Source organism: Morchella importuna, assembly GCF_003444635.1.
Source record: "Morchella importuna strain M04M26 chromosome Unknown Morimp01GS032, whole genome shotgun sequence".
NCBI classification, from domain to species: Eukaryota; Fungi; Ascomycota; class Pezizomycetes; order Pezizales; family Morchellaceae; genus Morchella; species Morchella importuna.
Window position 1 is genome coordinate 244,246 of NW_025763429.1, and position 21,378 is coordinate 265,623.

Consider the following 21,378-nt stretch of genomic DNA (forward strand, 5'->3'; position numbering starts at 1 on the left):
TGTGGTTGAACTTCTCTAGAATCGACTGTCTTTATATTGAGATGCAATCACTTGGCGTGATTTCTATAGAACATGCTACTCCTCTTAAGTCATCCTCGCCAGGTTGGCCAGGGCAGAGTCTATATCCCGGCCACCGTGATGCCGAAGTACTTCTTCAACTGCCATCGTCGAACAGCTATCTGGCCCACCGTCGGCAGGCCATAACTCTCGAGCAAACTGTTCAGATCCGCCGCTTTCACGAAGAGTCAACCAATCTCCATTATAACACACGAGAGCCTCGGACACTCACAGTTCAGCCTATCGATATCTGCCTGTGTCACCGCGAATTCTTCCACCTCCTGGTTGTCGGACTTCCGTAAAGGAATCAGTTGCGACTCAACCGTCACAGCCAGAGAGCTGTTCGCCAACCGAGCTACCGCGTTATAATCACTGAACATATCGTCAGTGTCTATTATCTCGGGTGAGCGGCAGTCAATACTCAAGCCGCCTCTAGACGAGTCGTCATCCTCCGCTCCATGTTCCTCATCTCCTGTCGCATCGCCCTCAGCTCTGCAAGTATCAATGTCCCACTGTCGAAAGCGGGGATGTCGCGAAACCTCGGAACGTTCGTAGCCAACTCCGTGAACTGACTGGCCATCGCCTGTGGGTCGGGCTGTTCTTGATCGGGAGCAGCCATGTCTCTGTTCATTCTCTTCAGTAAAGAACCGGAAGGGGGGGGGGGGGGGTTTAAGCGAGGCGTCAACCGGATGTACTTACCTTCTGTATCGTCTAGAGGATTCGGGTTAGATTCGAGTAGCGAAATCTCACGATAGTTGTCTGCATACAGAGGGCTGTGCGCGGTGTGGTTTGCAAACGTCCATCGGAGTGTGTAGTTGACGGGGACCCCTCTATAAATGTACTCACTCTCTGTTACTGCAGTGGCCGGGTAACGGCGTGTGCCAGCTTTTGTCTAGGGTTTCCCACGTCACTCTCCAGACGGGGTTTAATTTAAACAATAATGCAGACTGAAATAATAAACTTGTCATCTTCAATGGAGGGAAGAAAAAGAACAACATTATACCTCGCAACTCAGAACACTCGGGGTGTGGTTTGGGTCATTTCCTAGTGCTGGCATTATCAATGTTTTCGCAAATTAAATGATCAAGAAGGACGGGTATGGGCTGGAGATGTGTTCGTTCTACGTCTTCTGCACTGAACTTCTTGAGATTCTTATCTTGCATCTAGAACAGGAGGACCGCGACGCGGCTGCCGGTTTTGTAGCATTGGTGGGAAAACTATCTCCCTCCGCTCTAAGGAGCGCAAACCCGATGCTGGGCTCATCGGGTTTACTGTAAACAAGCTTGTCGAGGTTTCAGTGTGACTAGGGCCTATTCGGATGAACTCGGTCGTAAATGTTGTGCTGCCGCCGCCAATATTGTAAATCTCATAGCATAGTAGGAGAATTGCAAGAAGGAGAGGGAGCACCTGAGCACAAAATGGCCGTTTTATCCCTATCCCGCCGCAGAGCCGAGCCTGCCGCTTCTACCAATATCTAATCTGATGTTAGGAGACCTCCGCCGAGGACCAAAGATCACAATTCGTGGAAGGGAAAATAGAGCAGAAGCGTGCTTAGCAATGTAAGTCAATGATTGATCTAAAATGAAAAACCATTCGGTTTTGCGTTGTGATCTGGTGCCACAGGAGGGGACTTCATTGCAGAAACACCATCATGAACTATCACTCAGATCCGCTCTCTGCAACCCACCTGAGGTTTTACACCCAAAGACCAAGCCCACTGAGATAGCCAATAAACAAACAAACACCTTGGGGGTAAAAGGAGAAACCCCACCCACCTTCATGAATGAAAATTTCCTCCCTCGATCAAACTCTCCCATTCCACTTCCCCTCCAACTCAACTATATCATAGCCAACGCTCTTTTATAACAATTACACACCCACGTTCACTACCTCCCTCCTCCTTCGCACAAATGCAAAACCTCACTGCCGACTGTGCAAGGGTGATCCTCACCCAGATCACCAACACCAGCTTTGTCGAAGCCTGCGAGATTGCCCTCGACACCCACCACGGCCACTCGCACTCTGAACCCGATATCAACGACCACCATGGGCACGGGTACGGGCACGGGCACGGGGATGATATGATGGACCATGTAGAGCACTACACGCCCAGTATATCGATGAATGTGATTTTGTTTGTGATTGCGTTGCTGTCGTTTTTGGCTTCGTTGGTTATCGTTTTGAGTTGCAAGGTGGGCTTTTTGTCCTAGTGGTGTCTCTCTGTTAGTGGCCAGGGGTAAATTAGTGGGGTTGCTGACGCAGGGTGATTTTGGTTAGTTCATGAGATCTATGAGATACTATAGGCACAAGGTCCTGCCAGGTATGTCTTTGTTTCGTTCTGGCAGAAAGTGACAAAGCGGTCATGTTAACTCCCCAACAGGCCTGGCAACCAGCGACATGCTCCTGAGTCTCAACTTCCTCTTCAGCACGGCATTCCAGATGAGTGGCCGAGTTATCAACCAGCAGGACCACCCCAAGCTCTGCTCTACAAGTGGGTTCTTGACACAGTTGTTTGTGGTCCAAAGTAATTGACTTCCTTCCTACTTCTTTCTTTCCTGTGGGACTACCGGCTAACCTTTGCACTCCTGGCGAACCACAGCCGATTATTGGGCTCTGACTATTGCAATTAACACATGGATTATGGTGGGCTGGGGTGGAAAATATGCCAAGTTCATCCGTGACAGTGTGGGCGTGATATGGGCAATCCCATGGCTGCTTTCCATCACTTGTGCTTCTGTCTCTCTGGCACTTGTGGGATACGGTGATGTTGGCGCCTGTATGTTTTGACTCCCTACATCACAAATTTTACCACTTCGTAGAAAATATATATACCTGTACTAACACGCATGTAGGGTGCTGGTTCCAAAATGACGGAATGTCTCTCTTCATCAACTACATCCCCCGTTGGACCATTGTCTTCGTCATCATGACAATCTACATCTCCCTCTTCCGCTACATCACCAAGTCCTCCGACTTTGACACCGACGACATGGAGTTCCACCGCCGCATCAGGGAGAGAGACGATACCATGGTCCGGGGCGGGGGAGAGAGCTTTGCGGAGGCGCCGGTGAACTATCAGGCTACGGAGAAGGATCTACGTGCTGTACGTTTCTTGCCACTTCTTTGATTTTATGGATATTTGGTGGAGTGTACACAGGAGAACTGATGCGGGGAAATAGGCTTCGTTCAGGATGATGAAGTATCCGTTGGCGTGGGCTGTGGTCTGGATTATACCCACCTGCGTGCACGTCTATCACGCCTCCGGCGAACGATGGGGCACCCCTCAGTGGTTGACTATTCTCGAGAAGGTAAATCTTCCTTTCAAAGTCAAGTTTTCCACTCCTACTGACCACCCCGGTGTCCCTAGGCCTGTGTTGCATCCCAAGGACTGATCCACTGCATAGTCTTCAGTACGTACATCCACTCCCGACCTCTGGTTCACAATGCAATTAATTAATTAAACCAAAAAAAGGACCCCTGGTTCACATTACTTACACTATCCTAGGCTTTACCGAAGACGTCTGGGAGCACGTGGGGGACAACTGGATCTCCATGGGCGGTGTGACCGAGATGTCCTGGAACCGCGACGTCGACGAGGCCGAAATGTACCGTCAGCGTACTCCGGACATTGTGGAGCTCCCTCCGATGGCTGGAGGGATGTTCTGAAGCGGCAGCTGGAGGAAGTTGTGAGAAATATACGATAGGTCATGCCAAGGTTTTTGATTTGGTATAGAGTCGATTTTGCCATGTTTATAGTGGTCATGTTCATAATCGTAACCAAAATCTTTGGAACTTAGTCTACAGTAAGTTACATTACAAAGCATCGTGTGCTCTTTACCACCACAACTCTTCCAATTTCCACCCTGTCTGTCCAAAAAAAAGAAAGAAGAAATAAGTAAAGCTTTATATTTATATCCTCTTGAAACTTATAAAACTAACAAGAGGAGACTTAAATACATCAATGTCCTACGCAGCTGTTGATCAATTCCCTTGTTGACAATTCGCTAAGCGAGTGATACCGCAGGACGCACTTCCGGCGCCCTGGAACACCTTCGAACTACATAATGCTGCAATACCCTGGAAAACAGGACGCCCAGTTAAACCGAACTTTGAATTCTGTGATGTTTAAAATTCTTCCTTCTCATGCGCCTTTAGACGCTGTCTCTCTGTATACTGTCCAAACAGGCACGTTATGTGTGACCTCTTAGAGACACAGTTGACGTCGCGAAGAGAGGCGGGACACAGTGGGGACAGATAGTAACTGGGTGACAGAATATGTGTATTGTTAGGTTATATAAAAGGGACGCAAACGGAGAGGGAAGACATGGTCCTATCAGATCATCCAATCAACCAGAACTGACCGAAACTCTCCATCCCCATCTTCGTTGAAAAACCCAAATACCTCGGATCCAAACGTTCCACCCCAACCCACTCTCACCTGTTTCCCATTTCCCTTCCTGTTGCCCGTTCACCACATCTGGTCCAGTCCATTCCCGTACATAACACACGCCATACACATCCTGGACAAAGATCCCACCTCTCGCCTGACGGCTAGAACAATCCCGATTCCAACCCTGTAGTAACCGATCGGGTGCACATCCCGATTGCGCCGCAGAAACAGCAAGTATAGGCGCCCTGTCTGCGTGTGGGGCCGTCCAGCCATCCATGCAGCGCAACCACCCACCTATATCACCACTGGAATGGGGGAGTCGGTCGATAGAACTTACTCTCCAGCCACGCGCCGTTGGGGAACGTCTGGATGTGCGTAATAGTTGCCTACCCATGGCTGAGGGAGGGTGGGGGCGGGTTGTGATTGGCGGGGTGGTGCTGTGGGTTGCCGTGTTATTGGTCTGGTCATATATCAGGATTTCCATCTTGGGACGATCTATTGTTTGGTTAGTACGCACGGCTTGGAGTAGATATGGGGGAGCGGCCTGACCCACAAGTGACTCGTCCAACCCGGCTGTCAATTCATTCACATCGCCGTGACGATGCGTCAAGTGCAGACGATGCCGATCGGCCTGTGGGTGTGGGGATATGGCGTTTAGTACGCTGTGTGGGTGTTGAAAGCGAGTACCGAGTTAGCGGTTGGTGGGTTGGCGTGTGGGGTGTGAGGGAGAGTTCCGGTATGGCGTGCCAGGCGAGTAAGCATCCCCATGGGAGCGTCCCAGCAACACACCCGATTCCCCCAGATGTCGAAAATCGGTTTTCTGTTCCGGATTCTCGATTCTCACTGCAGTAGCGTCCTGCAGCACAGACGCAGTTTATTCCGGTCGCATTTCTCGCTCGTTGTTGGCGCGGCCACTCGCAGCTAGGCGAGGCCACCGCCCCACGCCGTTCATGACCCGGTACGCGAGCAGCAACAGACGGCGGGGCTTGGCCACACGCATGTTATAAGTAGCACAGAGAATCCCCTCGCTGGCCCGCGCTGTCTAGGAAACAACTCATATCAAAGAGCGACATATTAACCACCACCACCACCACACACACAGACATCCAAAATGTCCACCAACACCCCCGACCCTCCCTCAAGTTTCACCGACGAAACCCTCAACCTCTGGCGGCAATACCCAGAACTCAACGGCCGCTCTCGCCAGCGCCCCTCCCCCGAGAAACTCGCCTTCATCCTCGAGGTCCTTCGCGGCATCTACATCGGCGACGCCACCTCCTGCAACAAGTCGCACGTACGCTCGCGCTACCGTCTCAACAACAACGACACACTCCAGTACATCCCCGAGGACGGCCGGCCGCCGCGAACAGTCATCAACGACGACGAGGCGTATGGGCTCATTGTCGAGTCGCATCTCAAGTACGGCCATGCGGGGAGGGAGAAGGTGTTCCACTACCTCAAGGACAAGTTCTACCACATCACGCGCGAGGAGGTGGGATGGGTGCTGAGGCAGTGTGCTAAGTGTAAGGCGCGCTGCAAAGGCGGGGAGGCCCCCTACGAAAACTCGCCAGATATGGCGGGCGCTGACGCCGATGAGGATCCAGCGATGGATGGGACGGCGGCGGAGGAGGAGGAAAATTACCTCCCTGGCGCGTACACGAAGAAGTTCAATGCGCTCCGCGCAGAGAGCAAGCTGGACGAGTCGGAGTGGATGAATCTGTGTCTGTGCGTTGCCCGAGACGTGAGGGGTCCCGCGGGCCTTGACGTCATGCTCGAGAATGAGGATAAGGCAAAAGCCTGGGAGGAGCATTTCAGCCCGCTCTGCGACGTCTATGCAGAGAGGCATTGGGGCACAAAGATGAAGGGCCGGTGGTGGGCCGGAGACCGTGCGGGGGATCGTGTCTTGTATTTATCACTCTACTCCGGCGATAGCTAGGTGTGCAGATGCTGACAATGCGGCTGGTAGGATCAAGGACTTTCTGCGCCGGCTGTTTATGAACTTCTTTCAGAAGGAGCGCATCCACCGGGCACGGATTGCACGCAAGGTAAGAATACCCCCGATCACAGGGAGAACCAGGCATTATATCTAACTATATCTGAAAACCATAGGCGTCAAAGGGCAAAAAGTCTAACGGTTCCTCCACCGGCCCCGGTGGCGGCGGCCCCAGCGGCGGTCCCAGCGGCGGCACAACCTGGATGCGCACCCACCCGCCCATCAAGATCCCAGCGGCGCAGCACACCACCATCGACCAAGACCATAGCCCCTGTGCACAGAAAGGACTCCCCAAGAAGCGCCAGCGCGAGATAGATCCAGCGTCTCTGCACTACACCTCAGCACACCAAGGCGACGGCGAGCCAAGCCAGAAGCACCCAAGGCTGGAGCGCATCATGGTCTTGCTAACGAATGCCGAAAGGGAGCAAGACGAGGCCCCGCCAGATACCAGCACACATATTCGCACCCGGAAAAGGAATACGGCAGGCGCTATACGCCCCCACGGCCCCGTCTCCCTCGAACCCACACCCGACGCCGTCTTCCGCCTCGACCCCATCGGCGCCGTATTCCCGCCCGCCCTCCCACCACACATTCCCCCACTTGCCGCCCCCACCGCTCCCACCGCCACCATCCCGTCCTCTTCAAACAAACCCATCCCCGCCCCCGCCCCCACCACCACCACAACACCACAAATCCCCGCCGAACTCCTCTTCATGACCTACGTGCAGCGCGACGAGCGCCGCCACGAGATCCGCCTCATCCGCGGGGAGACACTCACACCATTACCATTCACAGAGGTGCTCGAGAAACTGCGCAAGAAGCACCGGCTGGCGCCGCGGCAGGTGATCACGGCGGTGGTGCTCGACTTTAAGGGCAGCAAGCTGTGCATTGAGCCCGAGGATGAGGACTGTCAGTTGGATTGGGAGACGTGGGTTAGGGTTGAAGGACCGGGTGCGAGTCAGGTGGAGGTTGAGGTGAAGGTGGCGGAGGTGGTGGGGTGATGGTGCTGGTTTGTAAGGGTGAGGGCGGGGGGGGTTGGTGGTGTTGTGGGTTGGGTATGAGGGGTGTGGTCGTGGGGATGGGGGTGGGGGTGGGATAACTGGCGTATGGGAATAGGTTTGGATACTCTGGAGCTCGGTATGGAGTGGGATGTGGTGGATGTGTGCTGTAGTGGTAGTTGTGTATTATCTATAGCTTCACTCAGAGCCCGACCATTACTATAGTAATAGGACAAGGAGTCTCGCCCTGTTATGCCAGACCAAGTATTCCTTTTTGTTCATACAGTGTTTCCGTAGGTTCGAGGCAGTTTATGGCGCAAAATATGGGCTTATAGGTAAAACAAGTGATAAGATTATCAAAGGTCTTATTGAATGAGAGTAGTATTATCGAGGAGAAGGGGTCTTCCCAGTGATATAAATACCCCTTGCTATCGGAGGCCACCTAAAAAGCGGGCATCAATATATCCGTAATTTTATTCTCATCGTGAGTTTCAATGGTGAAGTGGCCATTTCTTTGTGTTCGTAAGATTGTTCGTAGTGGGACTGCATGTAGTGTCTCCTGGTTTTGTTGAAATATCAATGAAAGGTGTAATGACGTCTCACGAGCACCATTCCACCCCAACGACACTCCTTAAGACGGCTAGCAGCCTGTACGCCAACCAAAGCAAGATGCGACTGTATTTGAAGGAAATCTTATAGGTACATGACTTGAAGCTCAGAGCACCTGCGGTCTGTTATAGTTCACACTCAAACATCGATGCTAGCTAGGGGTCTTGACTGTGCCCTCGCAACACGATTGGAGGGCTAGGCACGGTGTTACGGTATCACCTATCGTTGCAATGATCCTGGAGGCAAGAAACTGGGCGAGTTGAATCACTACAAATGGCGACTAAGGTATCTCAAGCACAGGACATATCTACAGAAAGTAATCTATCCCAATCACTAGAAGCATGTATAACACTGACGATAGTCACAGAGCCACGAAAGAACTTAAAGAGAGATCTTGGTTTTATAAATAAATTTATAGAAAAGGAAAACGACACACCAGATAGGCTCTGCCTACACGGCAGACGCGAGGCAACCCACCGATACGGCAGGCGCCAAAAAGCATTGCCTATCGGTAGGTAGTAGTAAGCTTGCCTATACGGTAGGCACCAGAGAATCTCTGCCTACACGGCAGACGCCAGAGCGTCTCCGAGCAGGAGCGAGGACACAAGATCCTTTTTCGTACTTTAAGGGAACACACTCCACCTCTACGAACGAATGCAAACGGAATCAGTACCAATGTTTCAAAGGTTATGAGAAGAGTAAGACTTACCAAATTCCTCCAACACCTCACACCCACGGTGTGTCTCACCGGTCTTCATCGTTCCCGATGTGGTAGTGATAAAGATCACTAAGTTCAGAAACGTTCTTTCTCACTGTCAGCTTCTGTTGGAAATATAGACTGGTAGGGAAACACCTGCTTACCTTGCTGTTCCAGAACCTAGACCAGGAGGCCATGAGATGGCGGTGTGAAACGGCTACCACAGCCCAAACCCACAGGCCATGAGATGGCGATGTGAAGGGCCTGCCGCAACCTAGCCTAGGAGGAGGCAATGAGATGGCGGTGTGAAGTGCCCGCCAGAGATCAAGCCAGGAAGCCTTCGAAGGAGGTATTAAGAGTCGCCGAGGGGCGACTGATATTCCCTCGTGAGCAGCGAGCGATGCACACATACCACCGCAACCCAGCGTGCCGCACAGCTGGCTTTTTAAACGTCAGCCAAGGCACAAAGATGAAGGGATGGGGAGAGAGACATACTCGATATGTCCACCAGAGGCCTGCAGATGCTTGCATGAAGTATGCACCGACCATCCAGAAGGTCGATCTTGAGCTCTGCCAACAGAGTGGAAGAGGCCACTGAGTGTCTGGGTGAGTAGGGCCCCAGTCACATATTCTAAAAAGTAGTTAATACGTGTCATGTTAAAGCTGAGAGAGAAGGAGAAATACCTTTGTCGGCCTCTTCCAGTGGCGAGAGGTCGCAGCAGCCGGGGGTGCGAGATGGGGTACCCTCTCAAAGGAGAGGTAATACACCACACGAGGGGAGAGAAGGGTGAGGAGGAGTGAGAAGAGGAGAGAGGGGGGTTAAACGGAAGAAGCATGAGACCTCTATTCCGAGTATGGGGAGTTCACTCTTCTAAGTCCCATGGAGAAGAGGATATTCCCATTCCCTTGGGCTCTCATGATGAATTAAAGCGTCTGGAGAGGCGGAAGAAACGAGAAGGAACTGATACTCAGAAAAGAGATTTCAATGTCTCTTGGATCAGAATGATGGATAAGAATGAATGGTGGAGAAGAGAGAAAGAAGGAGACGGGGAGGAACGGAGGTCTTTTATACTCCCAATTTCCAAGACAACCTTGGCAGCTTACAATATTTTCTTCAGGACAGGTATTGCATGATTTGGCCGCCCAAGAGGAGGATTTGGCCGCTTCCAAGAGAGGGATTTGGCCGCCCCCCAAACAGGGTTTGACCGCCTATGTATAGCCCAATGATAATGGTAAGGGGGGTAAAAGGTGGGTGGAGAGGGGGGCAGGTATGGAAGATACACAAACTCTTCCCCCGTTGTTAAGACTCACATGTTCCCGCCTACTGTACTGACTATAGGCTCAGGAGCTAGCCATGTCTAGGCTTCTCTCCTCTAGGCACACCACTGAGCACACCCTTGCTCGGCGCGTGCAGAGGGACGCTGCGCAAATCACTCATTCATAGCGATGAGAGGCGAAGGGATCGAAGCTCGAAAGATGGCTCCTGGAGTAAATATCTTTGTATTTCACGATCAGGCAAATAACTGGCCTGTGTATATCCGGGTGGGGTTTGCTGCGGAAGACGTTTTAAAATAAAACAATCTTCAGGAGAAGGATTTCTATTGCCCCATACCACCCCCGTCTTTCAAATTGCGTTGACTGGGGAGAGAACCAGTACGTAGTCATTGACACGCAGAGCTGTTACACATATCTAGATCGAGGATACAAAAGATGCGCAATATATGCGTCTGAGACCTAACCGTATTTGAATATTAATTCATAGTAACAGGGACTGAAAAGAATTCAAAAGAATATGAACCATGTTCTATCACTCGGAGGTCAATGATGGGGTTTCTTGATTTGAATTTGAACTGGAAAATCTGAGGACTCGATGCAGTCCAAAGGAGAATGACATGTTTTTAGTTTCATTAAGCGAGAATGTCTTACAACCTATATTCTCTACAGTGTGTGGTGCTGGAAGCCCGGGGATGTAGCTATCCGCTCTTCGGGAGTCGCATCTTACATTCGGCAGCAGAGAGCGCAAGAACGTACGGTGGTTGATCTTCCGCTTCAATTCTTTGAGGAGATACAAATGAAGTATCAAACACTCCCCGCGGGGCCCGGGCCGTACAAAAACACTTGGCGCCCAGTTCATTGGGCTAGCTATCGGGATTTCAACCGTCATGGTCCTGTTGTTAGGGAGTTCGTAGCGTATCTATTTTCTATTGAATTGTGGAAAAGAAATAAAAGGAAACATCGGTGTGAAAATATTGAATTGTTACTATCTGGTGATGAATTATTCCCATATCAACTGATTAACGTAAATCAGAGTATCTTATACCAAAGAGCAAGATCGAGAGCAGTTTGGGGTTGGTCTCAAACACAGGTTACAGTTTGGTATTCAACAATAAATACAATAAACTGAGAGCACACTGCCACTTAGGCCAGGTTCGCTGCCTGCTATTGTACTGGGGTGGTATGCATTTTTCAGTATAAGACTACGTCCTACGGGACTCACAAAATAACAATGTGAACGGATTTGTAGAATAGAAAGTAAACGCGTATACCCAGCAGATTCTTGGACACAGGTTAGAGATATTACTATATGGGTATCTAGTATGCTTTCGTTGGTTGATATAGAAGTCGAATGGTCCCATGTATATTCATAGTGCAGGCTTTATCGAGCGGTTTCGCACACCCGCATCATCACAGATCACTCGCTTATGGCTATCCGCTTCGGTTTGGTATATACTGGAGTACACAGAGTGATTGAGCTATACTAGAAGGGATACGTGAGCTAGATGTGGCGCATCACTAGAAAGGAGTTTTAGGAACAGTGCGAAACGTACACAATTTCCGGTAACCCAGGCCCCATCGTTCGGAAATTTAAAATAGTATATCAAAATCATTATTGAAGAATTCAAGGATGGATCGGAAGAGCGTTATTCTATAGCGAAATGAAAAGTCACACTTCAATTGGAGATACTATACTCCTACGAGCCCCCCATGGAGGTAAGAGCAGGAAAGGAAAGAAGGTGAACATGGGGTTGGACGTGGCCCAGCGGTATAGAGCTCACACTCTGTACCGAACTTGTGAGCGTTCAACCCCCCCTCCGGACGTAGAAAGGATGTAGCAACCGAGGCCTAGGCAGTGTTGTGAACCTTTTTGTTTTGTTTTGTAAAGTTTTATTGATGTCGAGCGGGTTTTTTTCTTCTTATTATAATATTCCAGCAACAGCTATGTATGTACTTAAGGTTACTGGTAAAATTATGATATATAGGTATGACCGGGTGCTTCAAAATAGGACCGCAACTAGTCTCGTGCCCAGCCTGTGTTTGCTGCACGCAGTGCGACAACAAAACAGTCTAAGAACAAGATTAGACCGGAACCACCCCTCCTATATAATATAGTAATTTTGCAGCTAGCCCTACGTCTTTCAGAAGTGCCTTTGTTCACAATTGTCGGCCATAGTCACAAACCCATACGAACAATCCAGTATGTTCTCACCAAGCCGAATTAACAATTGTTCCTACTCAGCATTATTCCTACCTAGCTAGCCAAACCAATCAGCAATCCGCATTTGCGAAATTCTACTCGTCCGGACATTCTATATTATAGGAGATAAAGCATGCGAGGGCCAGCTCGTGCGTGAGAGGGGCGAGTAGCGAGTAAGTCGGAAGTAAGATAACTGCTTCTAGCCCTTTAGTATTCCAAGATCCCTATGTTAGGGCTAGTGTATGATATGCTACCCGTACACGTTGTTCTTTGCCTATGATATCTGCTGAAGGGAAGGTGGGATGTGGAAGTCTTGTTCTGGGTACGTCCGAGTGATATCCGGTGAATAAACATACCGGAGAAGTGTTGGGCGTGTGGAAGGAGGGGCGAGTGTCTTTACTCAATCAGGGACGTCGTGCCCTGTCACCCGCCGGAGACCTCCGCCGCCACTTCCATCCGTGATGGAAAGTTGGTGGAGCGGGGTCCTTAGGGATTGCAACTCAAGTGTAGTCGGCGACTAATTCTGGCAGAGGGCAGTTGGGAAGTGGTACCACTCTCTTGCTGTAACTGGTGGTCCCCAAACTCGTACCAACCTTGGCATAGCCCACTTCCTACCTTTGATCTCATACATCCACAAACACCTACCTACCTTCCTCCACAAACAAACATCTCTTTGCATCGATCAGTAAACAAAGCTTCATTCATCCAATTTCCGTCAACCTTCACCAATCAATGGACAAAGCCTGATTGCTCTAAGCTCTGTCGACCTCCATCAACTATTTACACTCAACCATTCAACATCTCAAGTCCTGATCCCTTCCAAGTAAGTCTACATATAATAATGCCACCTTGTCACCCTGTCTTGTACCTTCCTCTTTCAATCAGCCGTCAGATACTATGTAGCAGCACTGTCTGGAATGTATCTAACATCCACCAGATTCTAGAATCATTTCCGAAATGGCTTCCATGTCGTCCAAGTGCATTTCCACTGGTGCTATCATTGATTGCAGCCATCCGAGCAAGCGCTCGGCTTGTCAAAACATCCATCGGGAGACCGATGCCGCGAATGGCATTGCGTTGCCGTTCATCATGTTTCGTCAGCTCCCAGCCAAGCCGGCTGAGGCTGTTGTCAAGTGTGTTCTCCTTAAACCTTGCCCTTCAAGCAGCAGCTAACCGATTTAATATAGTGTCCAATCTGTCTTCGCTTCCACCGCTCCTCCCCCGTCCTCCGAGCCGACCAAGTTCGTTCCAAGCCCTGAGGCCCTCGAGTTTCTTTCCGCCTTATTCTTCAGGTCCTACGTTGCACCACAATTCAAGGTTCCATTTGGTGTCTACGACCCAGTTGATGCACCCTGTTCTACCTATATCGAGCCCGAGGAGCAACTGTCTCTCCTCGCTCGCAAGCTACAAAGCTTTGACATTACCGCGGTCCAGATTGAGTGGACTGCCATCCAAGCCGAGAATCCAAATCTTGGCGCCGCGTCATCCAAGAAGAAGCCCGACAGCTTTGATAAGCTGTCTGCTCAGCTGACAAAGGGCAGTCTCGAGTCCCTCAGAAAGGAACTGGCAAAGCCCAACGAAGCACTTACAACTCGAGTGACGAAAAGAGTGGTCTCTAAGCGCTCTCGTCCCCTAGTCCAGCTTTCACCTCTTAACATTTCTTCATTGACTCCAATTCATGATGATAGTGCTACAACATCTCACGCGTCAGATTCATCCAGTGTGTTTAGTGATTCTGACAATGAAGACTCTCGCTCTGGAACTACATACTGCTCCTCCGATAAACAGCTTCCCAAACATGTAAGTTGACACAATGAATTCAAAGCTTCGTGGTTAGAATGTTTGTTGACTCTGCGTTATCGTTTTTGAAGTCATCCCTCGAATCTCAGTCTGTTGATGTATCTTCTATAGCGGACACAAATGTTCGTGATCCTAGGTGCAAGAATGAAATTGTGAAAGCTCATGTATGCCTTGTATCTTCCCCTACCTTGAATCTCGAACTGACAGGTGTCTTGTTCAAAGGAAGATAATGACTCCCTAAAAGAAGATCCGTGTGGACATCTTATGTGTGATGATACCTCTACTTGGAAGGCCTCTCTCGGGGAGGCTCTTCTGGCTCAAGATATTGTGTGTGGAGAAGTTCCTTACCCTTTCCGTTTCCTCCTTTACTGACTGAGTAATATAGAAACTTGATCTGAATGTCATACCGGAAAGGAATGACAATAGTATCTCTTCCAACCCCGTGATTGACGAGGTTGTTCAATGTGCTCCACTCGACTACGACGTGATTGCCGTATGTCAATCATTTACCTCTCCCCTCCCTCCCAACGCATTTCACTAATATAATAACTTCTGAGTGCCAGTTAACACCCCTGGCCTACATAATAACGGCGTGACTAAGGTGACAGATAATAATTTGATGGAGAATGAAGAAACGCCAGAGACAACGGTACCATACAGCGAGTTCTTATCAGAGGGAGAATTATCGTTATCAGCAGATATTACGCAGGTACAGATTGGAAGCATCTCTTAGTCCTAAGATTTTCTAAGGCTAACATCAACTTACCAGGACGACGTCATGATTAATGAAGAGAGGTTGATTCTTTCTCCGCCTCAGATGGCTCTTGATCGTGTAAGAACTCTAATTTTGTCTCAACTTCAAGACGTTATGCACTAATGTCTCCCTCAGCTCCCACAGTCTGAAGCCACGGATATTAGTCTCCCGAAAGCATGTAAAATCGTTCACGGTGAAACTTATCTGGTTGGGACAATCTTGAAATCAGCAAACGACCATTCCTATCCAGAGCTTGAATTTGCCCAAACTACTCCTATCTTCGTTCTTGGCGAGCCGTCTGCTCCTATTTGTAAACTGTTTCCTGACTCCATTCCTGTCAGATGTGAGGTTTGTATTTCTCCACTCGCCCCATCATGTTAAGTAGGTGACCGTCTGATGCTGACATCCTTCTCCAATCACCCAGCCTCCCACGCCGGCGGTTGACACTGCGTCGGAATACGAGGGCCCTGATAGATGTAACGGTGTAGAAGGCCTTGAGGGGTATGTCTGTGCGGGTGACAGTGACAGCAGCGATCAGTCTTCGTTGCATTCTCCTGTCACGGCTACTGGGCATGAACCTGATGCTCCAAAGGTGATCGTAATCTCTCTTGGAGATGAGGATACCTCCACAGAGGTACCACTCGTCAATACTGTGAGTCAACGACTTTCATTTAGGAAAACAATACTAATCATGTTACTATGTGCAGAGCTCGCAGTTGGGAGATATTGATGCCGAATTTGAAGCTCGGGGATGGACACTTGGCGGTAGCTGGCAAGACGATGATGAGCTTGAGGAACCTGTTCCGTCTAGGTTACAGGTGGTCAAGCAAGCTGTTCCTCCCGCTTATGGGAAATCTCGGTTTGGAAATCTTTGCAAGAACCTTAACATGACTTGTGTTGGTGATGGGTTCTATCGTTGGAGTCCTGGTAACTAGGACAGGGGGATACCAAGGATGCGCAGGCACTCTCTTCAGAATATTCTTAAATTATTGATCAGAGTTCGAGTATCAAATCTCCCCTTAAGGGCTTTTGATCTAAATATAAGGACATCGGTCTTCATTTCCCAGGTTTCTTTCTACGCGTTATTCATTTATACTCTCAGCCTTTTAATCGGGATTATTAAAGTCATAAATTTAAATCCTTGTGTCTCCGCCTCTTTATGGAAATTTCTTTATTGTTTTCCTCCTTAATGCTTTATCCCCAGTTGTTGGGCGTCAATGAATAGGTTCAACGTAGCTTGGGGATCAGCCTATAGCTATATGCGTGTTCAATACTGGTTTAAATAACCTCCAGAGTTAACCTAATCCTACCCAAAGCTGTGAAGCTCTTAGACTGAGGACATTCCCATCGCCAAAGGCGTGTCTCCCTTGAATAATATGCCGGGACTTCCAAAACATATCTTGCGGGAGTTATCCCGAACTAAGCCCGATTTGGCCTAGTACTCTTGTAACAACAACTGAACTCGGTCAGACCAGGTCTGCAGCTTTGAGACAACTCCCAAGAGGAGCATAGCAGTGGAAAACCGCCCCCACAGAACAAAAGAAAAAGGCAGATATCTAATAGATATTAACCCTCTCCAGACGTCTGAAGGTGGCGGTCATTCTTATTTGCTATTCATCGCCGGTAATTTTTCCTAGCATCTTGTAGACAAAGCTACGTATACGTGCACATTTACTTACGACCATTAGTTAACAGAATAAATGAAGCCCAATTAAAACATTTTTCTCTTAAGTTCCTGGAAAGAAAATTCTCTGTCATGGTGTTTCTTCTGAAGTGTCCGGAGAGCTATTGAGACCTGATATCCTTCATGGATCCTGCTACCATAGCACAACGAGCATTCTGTAAGCCTCAATTCGGATAACATGTGGTATCAGGCTGCTAAAGGGAAAGACAGCTGCGATCTAGACTCCGAGTTGTCACCAGTTATCTCGGAATCGGAGGGCCAAGACCTCCGATGCCAGCGGAGAGGTGGGATACACCAAGTGCTGCTTCTCCGGTCAACATTTGTTTGCCCTTGGGTTAGTAGAGATTCGAGTCAACAATTGGATGGGACTATGGATTCTCGGTGTGAACTTGTAATATTTTCTACGACGGTATAGTTTGTGTATTGGCTGCTGTCAAGTGGCAAGTATGACAATTTCGGTCTCGGGGCTTGAGTTGAACTTTTCGTTTCAAGGATTACTCTGATAATGACACTATGGAAAGATGATTCATTACTGCTCTCCGGACCGCGTAGAATATGCTTGAGTTCAATATCAAGGCTCTGGCTGCGAGTTGATGGACGCACAACATCCCCGGTGGAGGACTAAAATATACTGCACTTTTCAGAGGTATAATACTTTATCATTTCTTCCCTTAAATCTTTATGACAACTATTATGAGAAGGAAACTTAATAACAAAAGAAAATAAGGAAACGGTAGAAAATGAATACAATTCCTACCAAAGACATAGTCCTCCAATCTTCCAAAACACCTTCAAATTCAAGCAACCGTTGAAATCGAAGCTCCGTTCTCTCGTAACGCCACAGGCTGGAACTAAGAAGAGAAATCCATAAGTTGGTATATCTGGCCATCATACACCAATGTCCGAGCCTCTTCGTTAACCTCCACTTCCCATGGCTGAGGATAGATTGTGTGCGCAGCGTTTCCTTGTCCTTCCCAGTATACCGAGTTCCGCTGATAGAGTCGTATCTCATTATCAACACGTGCGGGGGCGGGTGCGGACACATATTCGTCGATCGAGCGTGGCGTTTCTGGTATAGGAGAAGGATTCTTCATTGCTGTTGGCTCATATGTTGCATTTTCTGTCGTCATGTCACTGGGTAGTCCTTCCGAATCCTCCATATCATCATCACTAGGATCGGAAGAATCGTCAACTCCCATACATTCATCCTCTGATTCATCCTCTGATGCATCCTCGTCGTATTCCGTGGAACTGTCAATTTCCATTTCTGAATCGTGGTCGGGCGAGTTGATAGGTCTGGCTTCACTGCTAGGCGCTGGCGATGGCTCGAATATCTCTGTTTGAGAACTACCTGGCGGAGACGTTTCTTCAGAAGCGTCCGGGGAGTTACCGAATAGAGAGCTAAATGATTGTGTCCGACGAATGGAGTATCCTTCCCATGTTGGATCTTCCTGTGAAAAAATGTAGCCGTCGTCTACAGAGCTGCTAGGCTCAGTTATGGAAGTCAATAATGCATCTTCGAAATCATAGTCCTCTGTCTCATTTAGCTCTGCATCCTGCTTTTGTTGAGGTGTCTGGATCTCCTCCAGGCCAACTACTGTATTGGGTTCTTCCGGTCCTGCTCCCCTATCGCCAGAACCCTCCTCCGGGCCAACAACTTTAATGCATTTTTCTCGTCCTACTTCCCCACCGTCGGAACCCTCCAGCGTGGCCTGTAGAAGTTGAATGAGATCTTCGTCGCTCTGCCAGCCATATCCCGGGATAGGTCCAAGTTCATTATCTTGCATAGATGAAGGTTCTTGAACGTTGCCAGACTCATGGAATCCGATCTCCTCTAACCCCCCAATGCCGACCAAACTGATTCCGCTTCCTAAAAACTCGGCATATTTCCGATCGGCCTCCTCCAGAGCCATGGAGAATATTGCAGAGTTGAACTCTGGGAGTGGAATATTGTCTTGCACTGGAGTTTTCGCCCCCAATACCTCGCGCGCTTTGCCTTTCTCTTGTGAAACACTCCCACTAGTTCGTTCCGGGGAGGTACTACTCGTTACATCGGGGATAACATGTGTAGGGTCCCCCCTCTCTGTTGCCTCTGATCCTCCTTGTAATTGCCGAGAGAGAGACTCCGGTGAAAACGGGGTGTCCGAGCTGGAGCTTCCTTCAGCAAAGATAGCATCCCATTCTTCAGCACTTAAAGATATTTCTGCAGACCCGCATTGTGGGTTATTCACCTCCGCGAGAGGCACAGACTAGATGGTTTACTGTTAGCAGAGTAAATTATGTGAGCATTAATTAGCTTACCATAATTTCTCCACTGTCCAATGTTACCTCCATGCTACAGCACTGTATCCCGGCTGCTCCGGTGAGTGGAACAACCTAGACAGTAAAATATAAGTAAAGGTAGTTACGTGGGCAGGTATTTACTTACAGTGAGATCCCCTTCCCTGTCTTTTGGGATCTTTATCTTGAGAGTAACATTTACCTGAACGTTAGTGTTTGGCATAATTATAGTCGAGTTCGGTGTTTGGTTGGAAAAACAGGTAGTCTTCGATTTATCTGGGTTTTCTGGAGATAAAGGATGCTTGAGTTCTGAAATTTGTAATTATCGCAGCCTTAAGATAGTAATCTATTATCTTTGTGAATATTTTAGGTTTGGAAAAGATGGGGGTGATGTTACTGTTATATCGCTCTGTGGGGGTAGTCACATCTTTGAATGGTAACCAGATACCAAGGGGATGAAGATAACTTAAATGAGAAAATCACAGGAAACTTCAACACTTGAATCCGAATAAACTTTCTATTGATTTCTGACCCTATTTTTTGTTGAGGTAGTTGGTGACTCTGCTTGACATCGTAGGTAAAATCACCATCTCAAGCCGGCAGATATCCTACGGACACCTCCGCCTTTGAAGGCTACCTGTTCTTTCATCGAAAAACCCGTGAACCATGCTTCGGGAGTGATTCATATACTATGTGTCATAGATTTATACTACATGCAGTTGCTCTTTTACTGAATCCTATGGTAGGAGTAAGACCTATAGGGCCCATTAAGGCCAAGAGCCTTACACCGCACCTCCGCGGGGGAGACCATCAACTTCAGAGTGCCAAGGTAAGAGAACCAACTGAATTCAACGCCAATGGTTATAGTATAGTGCATAATTCAACAATTGCAAGGCACATAGGAAGCACGCCCCAAATATAATCAACACACTTCATACCATGGTAGTGAGGGATAGATATATTTTGAGACCATAATTATCGCTTCTCTCGTTTTCCTTCAGCGGAATAGAGGTTACAACGGTTATCTAGGACACAGGCTGTGCTAAATTAACGGTAGGTTTAGTTGTGCGCAAACAATAAATTTATGTGGAATTTGCCTGGGGCAGCAGGTATGAGCCTGAGAAACCGGCTTGGCACGAGTGACGTTCTATGATGGGGATGGGATCTATGAGGCGAGTGATATTGCATGACGGTACTTGTTTGCACTGATTGCTGATATAGATCTATCGATATCATGGATACACACATAGGCGTACCAGGACAATACATACCATCCACCGCCGTAGCCCAGTTACTATGGTGTCGCCCAGAGGGACCGAGGTCGGCGGTTCGAATCGTCTACCTCCCAGGCTTGGTGGAAACACTGGGACTGGGTCGAAAAGAGCAGCGCAAAATGCCTCTCTTTCTGCTTTTCGTTAAAGCTGGGGCGGATTCCTTTTCCTACATCCATTTTTCTCCTCCAACTCTAAAATTGTCTTAGACGCGCGTGACCGGGAGGTGGTAGGTGCGCGTGGATAAGCAGAAATCCCCTCACGCGAAATGTGGTCGCGTTTTCTATTATAATGTACGTTTTAGAGTTCCAACTCCCCTCTCAAAACAATGCGTCGCACTTCCTACCGCCACTAGTGCTGTGCGTCCATCACGAGTAACACTGCAGTACATTATAGTCACAACTGCCATTTTCATATTCTCTTTTTAGACTGATAAGAATCACACAATAAGAAAGCAGCCTACTATCCTTTTACATTTAAGATTTTCTAAGGAACCGATTGAAACGAACTGAATCTTCTCGGCGGTATCAAAATACATATCCCGACATATCAACCTATTTATCCTAAATCGGATACGACAACAGAACAATGAAACCCATGACATGAGGGAAGATATCTATTCACTGACTCGGAGTACACTCAGGTTCTTTAAAGGACTTAAAGGGTCTTTTTCTATTGGTAACCAGGCAAAGAAGGTTATTACAGACCGTTTACATGTGGTTTGTTTGGGGGAACATGGAGATCGCGGCGGCTCTCTAAATATACTCGTGACCAAACCACTCATAAGCCTCTAAGGCCTCATCATCAGTGAGGTTCCTCAACCAGTCCAAGTTATCCTTAGGCCCATCCACCCTCTCTTCTGCCTCTGTGTTAACAGTGTCGCCGTCCTCCGGGTGTGTAGCGTCTTCCATGTCTTGGTAGACTGCGGCGTCAACTTCGTGCTCAACAGCCATATCGCCGTCCGTAATATGCCCCATTTTCCGGACGGAACACCCCCGCCACCATGCTCGCTGACTAAGACTTGCTACGTCGGTTGTTAGTTTGGGACAGGATCGCTTCCGAGGGTTTCGTACGGGTGTTTCTTGACCTTGAGCGATCAGCTTTTGGATTCTGGGTCGTTCCTTAAACAAATGCACGAATTCCGAGAAATCCGTACGATGAAGGAAATGCCCCCCAATACCGGGGACAAGCGCGAGGTACTGCAACTGAGGACGCCTCTCCTCTATGGTTTCAGGGAGGTGGTGAAGACGTATATGCTTCTGTAGCGCCCGGAGCCGTTTGCAGTCTATGTCGCAAGTTTGTCCGGTGCCATCAAGGCGATTTAACTCGATTTCAAAGTCAGGCTGAACTTGAGACAAATTGAAGCCTGA

General features: G+C 48.7%; 6 protein-coding genes across 6 annotated transcripts; 3 read left to right on the forward strand and 3 right to left on the reverse strand.

The window, feature by feature from the left end:
- Positions 1–119: 119 nt before the first annotated feature.
- Positions 120–1,114, reverse strand: LAJ45_08858 (uncharacterized protein; the record flags this gene model as incomplete). Its single annotated transcript, XM_046118407.1, has 6 exons — positions 120–232; positions 290–429; positions 479–489; positions 631–680; positions 757–949; positions 1,061–1,114. 6 exons carry the CDS (start codon positions 1,112–1,114, stop codon positions 120–122), a joined length of 561 nt encoding a protein of 186 aa, XP_045968363.1.
- Positions 1,115–1,967: 853 nt separating this feature from the next.
- On the forward strand, positions 1,968–3,723 carry LAJ45_08859 (uncharacterized protein; the record flags this gene model as incomplete). The annotated part of the gene is made up of 8 exons (XM_046118408.1): positions 1,968–2,249; positions 2,335–2,377; positions 2,438–2,581; positions 2,657–2,833; positions 2,910–3,160; positions 3,237–3,365; positions 3,425–3,467; positions 3,563–3,723. 8 exons carry the CDS (start codon positions 1,968–1,970, stop codon positions 3,721–3,723), a joined length of 1,230 nt encoding a protein of 409 aa, XP_045968364.1.
- Positions 3,724–5,558: 1,835 nt separating this feature from the next.
- LAJ45_08860 (uncharacterized protein) lies at positions 5,559–7,441 on the forward strand (the record flags this gene model as incomplete). The annotated part of the gene is made up of 3 exons (XM_046118409.1): positions 5,559–6,352; positions 6,414–6,492; positions 6,557–7,441. 3 exons carry the CDS (start codon positions 5,559–5,561, stop codon positions 7,439–7,441), a joined length of 1,758 nt encoding a protein of 585 aa, XP_045968365.1.
- A 5,735-nt stretch (positions 7,442–13,176) lies between these two features.
- On the forward strand, positions 13,177–15,708 carry LAJ45_08861 (uncharacterized protein; the record flags this gene model as incomplete). The annotated part of the gene is made up of 10 exons (XM_046118410.1): positions 13,177–13,352; positions 13,407–14,019; positions 14,091–14,183; positions 14,242–14,346; positions 14,405–14,516; positions 14,583–14,728; positions 14,789–14,851; positions 14,909–15,121; positions 15,198–15,425; positions 15,481–15,708. 10 exons carry the CDS (start codon positions 13,177–13,179, stop codon positions 15,706–15,708), a joined length of 1,977 nt encoding a protein of 658 aa, XP_045968366.1.
- Positions 15,709–17,308: 1,600 nt separating this feature from the next.
- Positions 17,309–18,960, reverse strand: LAJ45_08862 (uncharacterized protein; the record flags this gene model as incomplete). The annotated part of the gene is made up of 3 exons (XM_046118411.1): positions 17,309–18,706; positions 18,759–18,833; positions 18,886–18,960. 3 exons carry the CDS (start codon positions 18,958–18,960, stop codon positions 17,309–17,311), a joined length of 1,548 nt encoding a protein of 515 aa, XP_045968367.1.
- Positions 18,961–20,763: 1,803 nt separating this feature from the next.
- LAJ45_08863 (uncharacterized protein) lies at positions 20,764–20,985 on the reverse strand (the record flags this gene model as incomplete). The annotated part of the gene is made up of 1 exon (XM_046118412.1): positions 20,764–20,985. One exon carries the CDS (start codon positions 20,983–20,985, stop codon positions 20,764–20,766), a length of 222 nt encoding a protein of 73 aa, XP_045968368.1.
- Between the last annotated feature and the right edge of the window lie 393 nt (positions 20,986–21,378).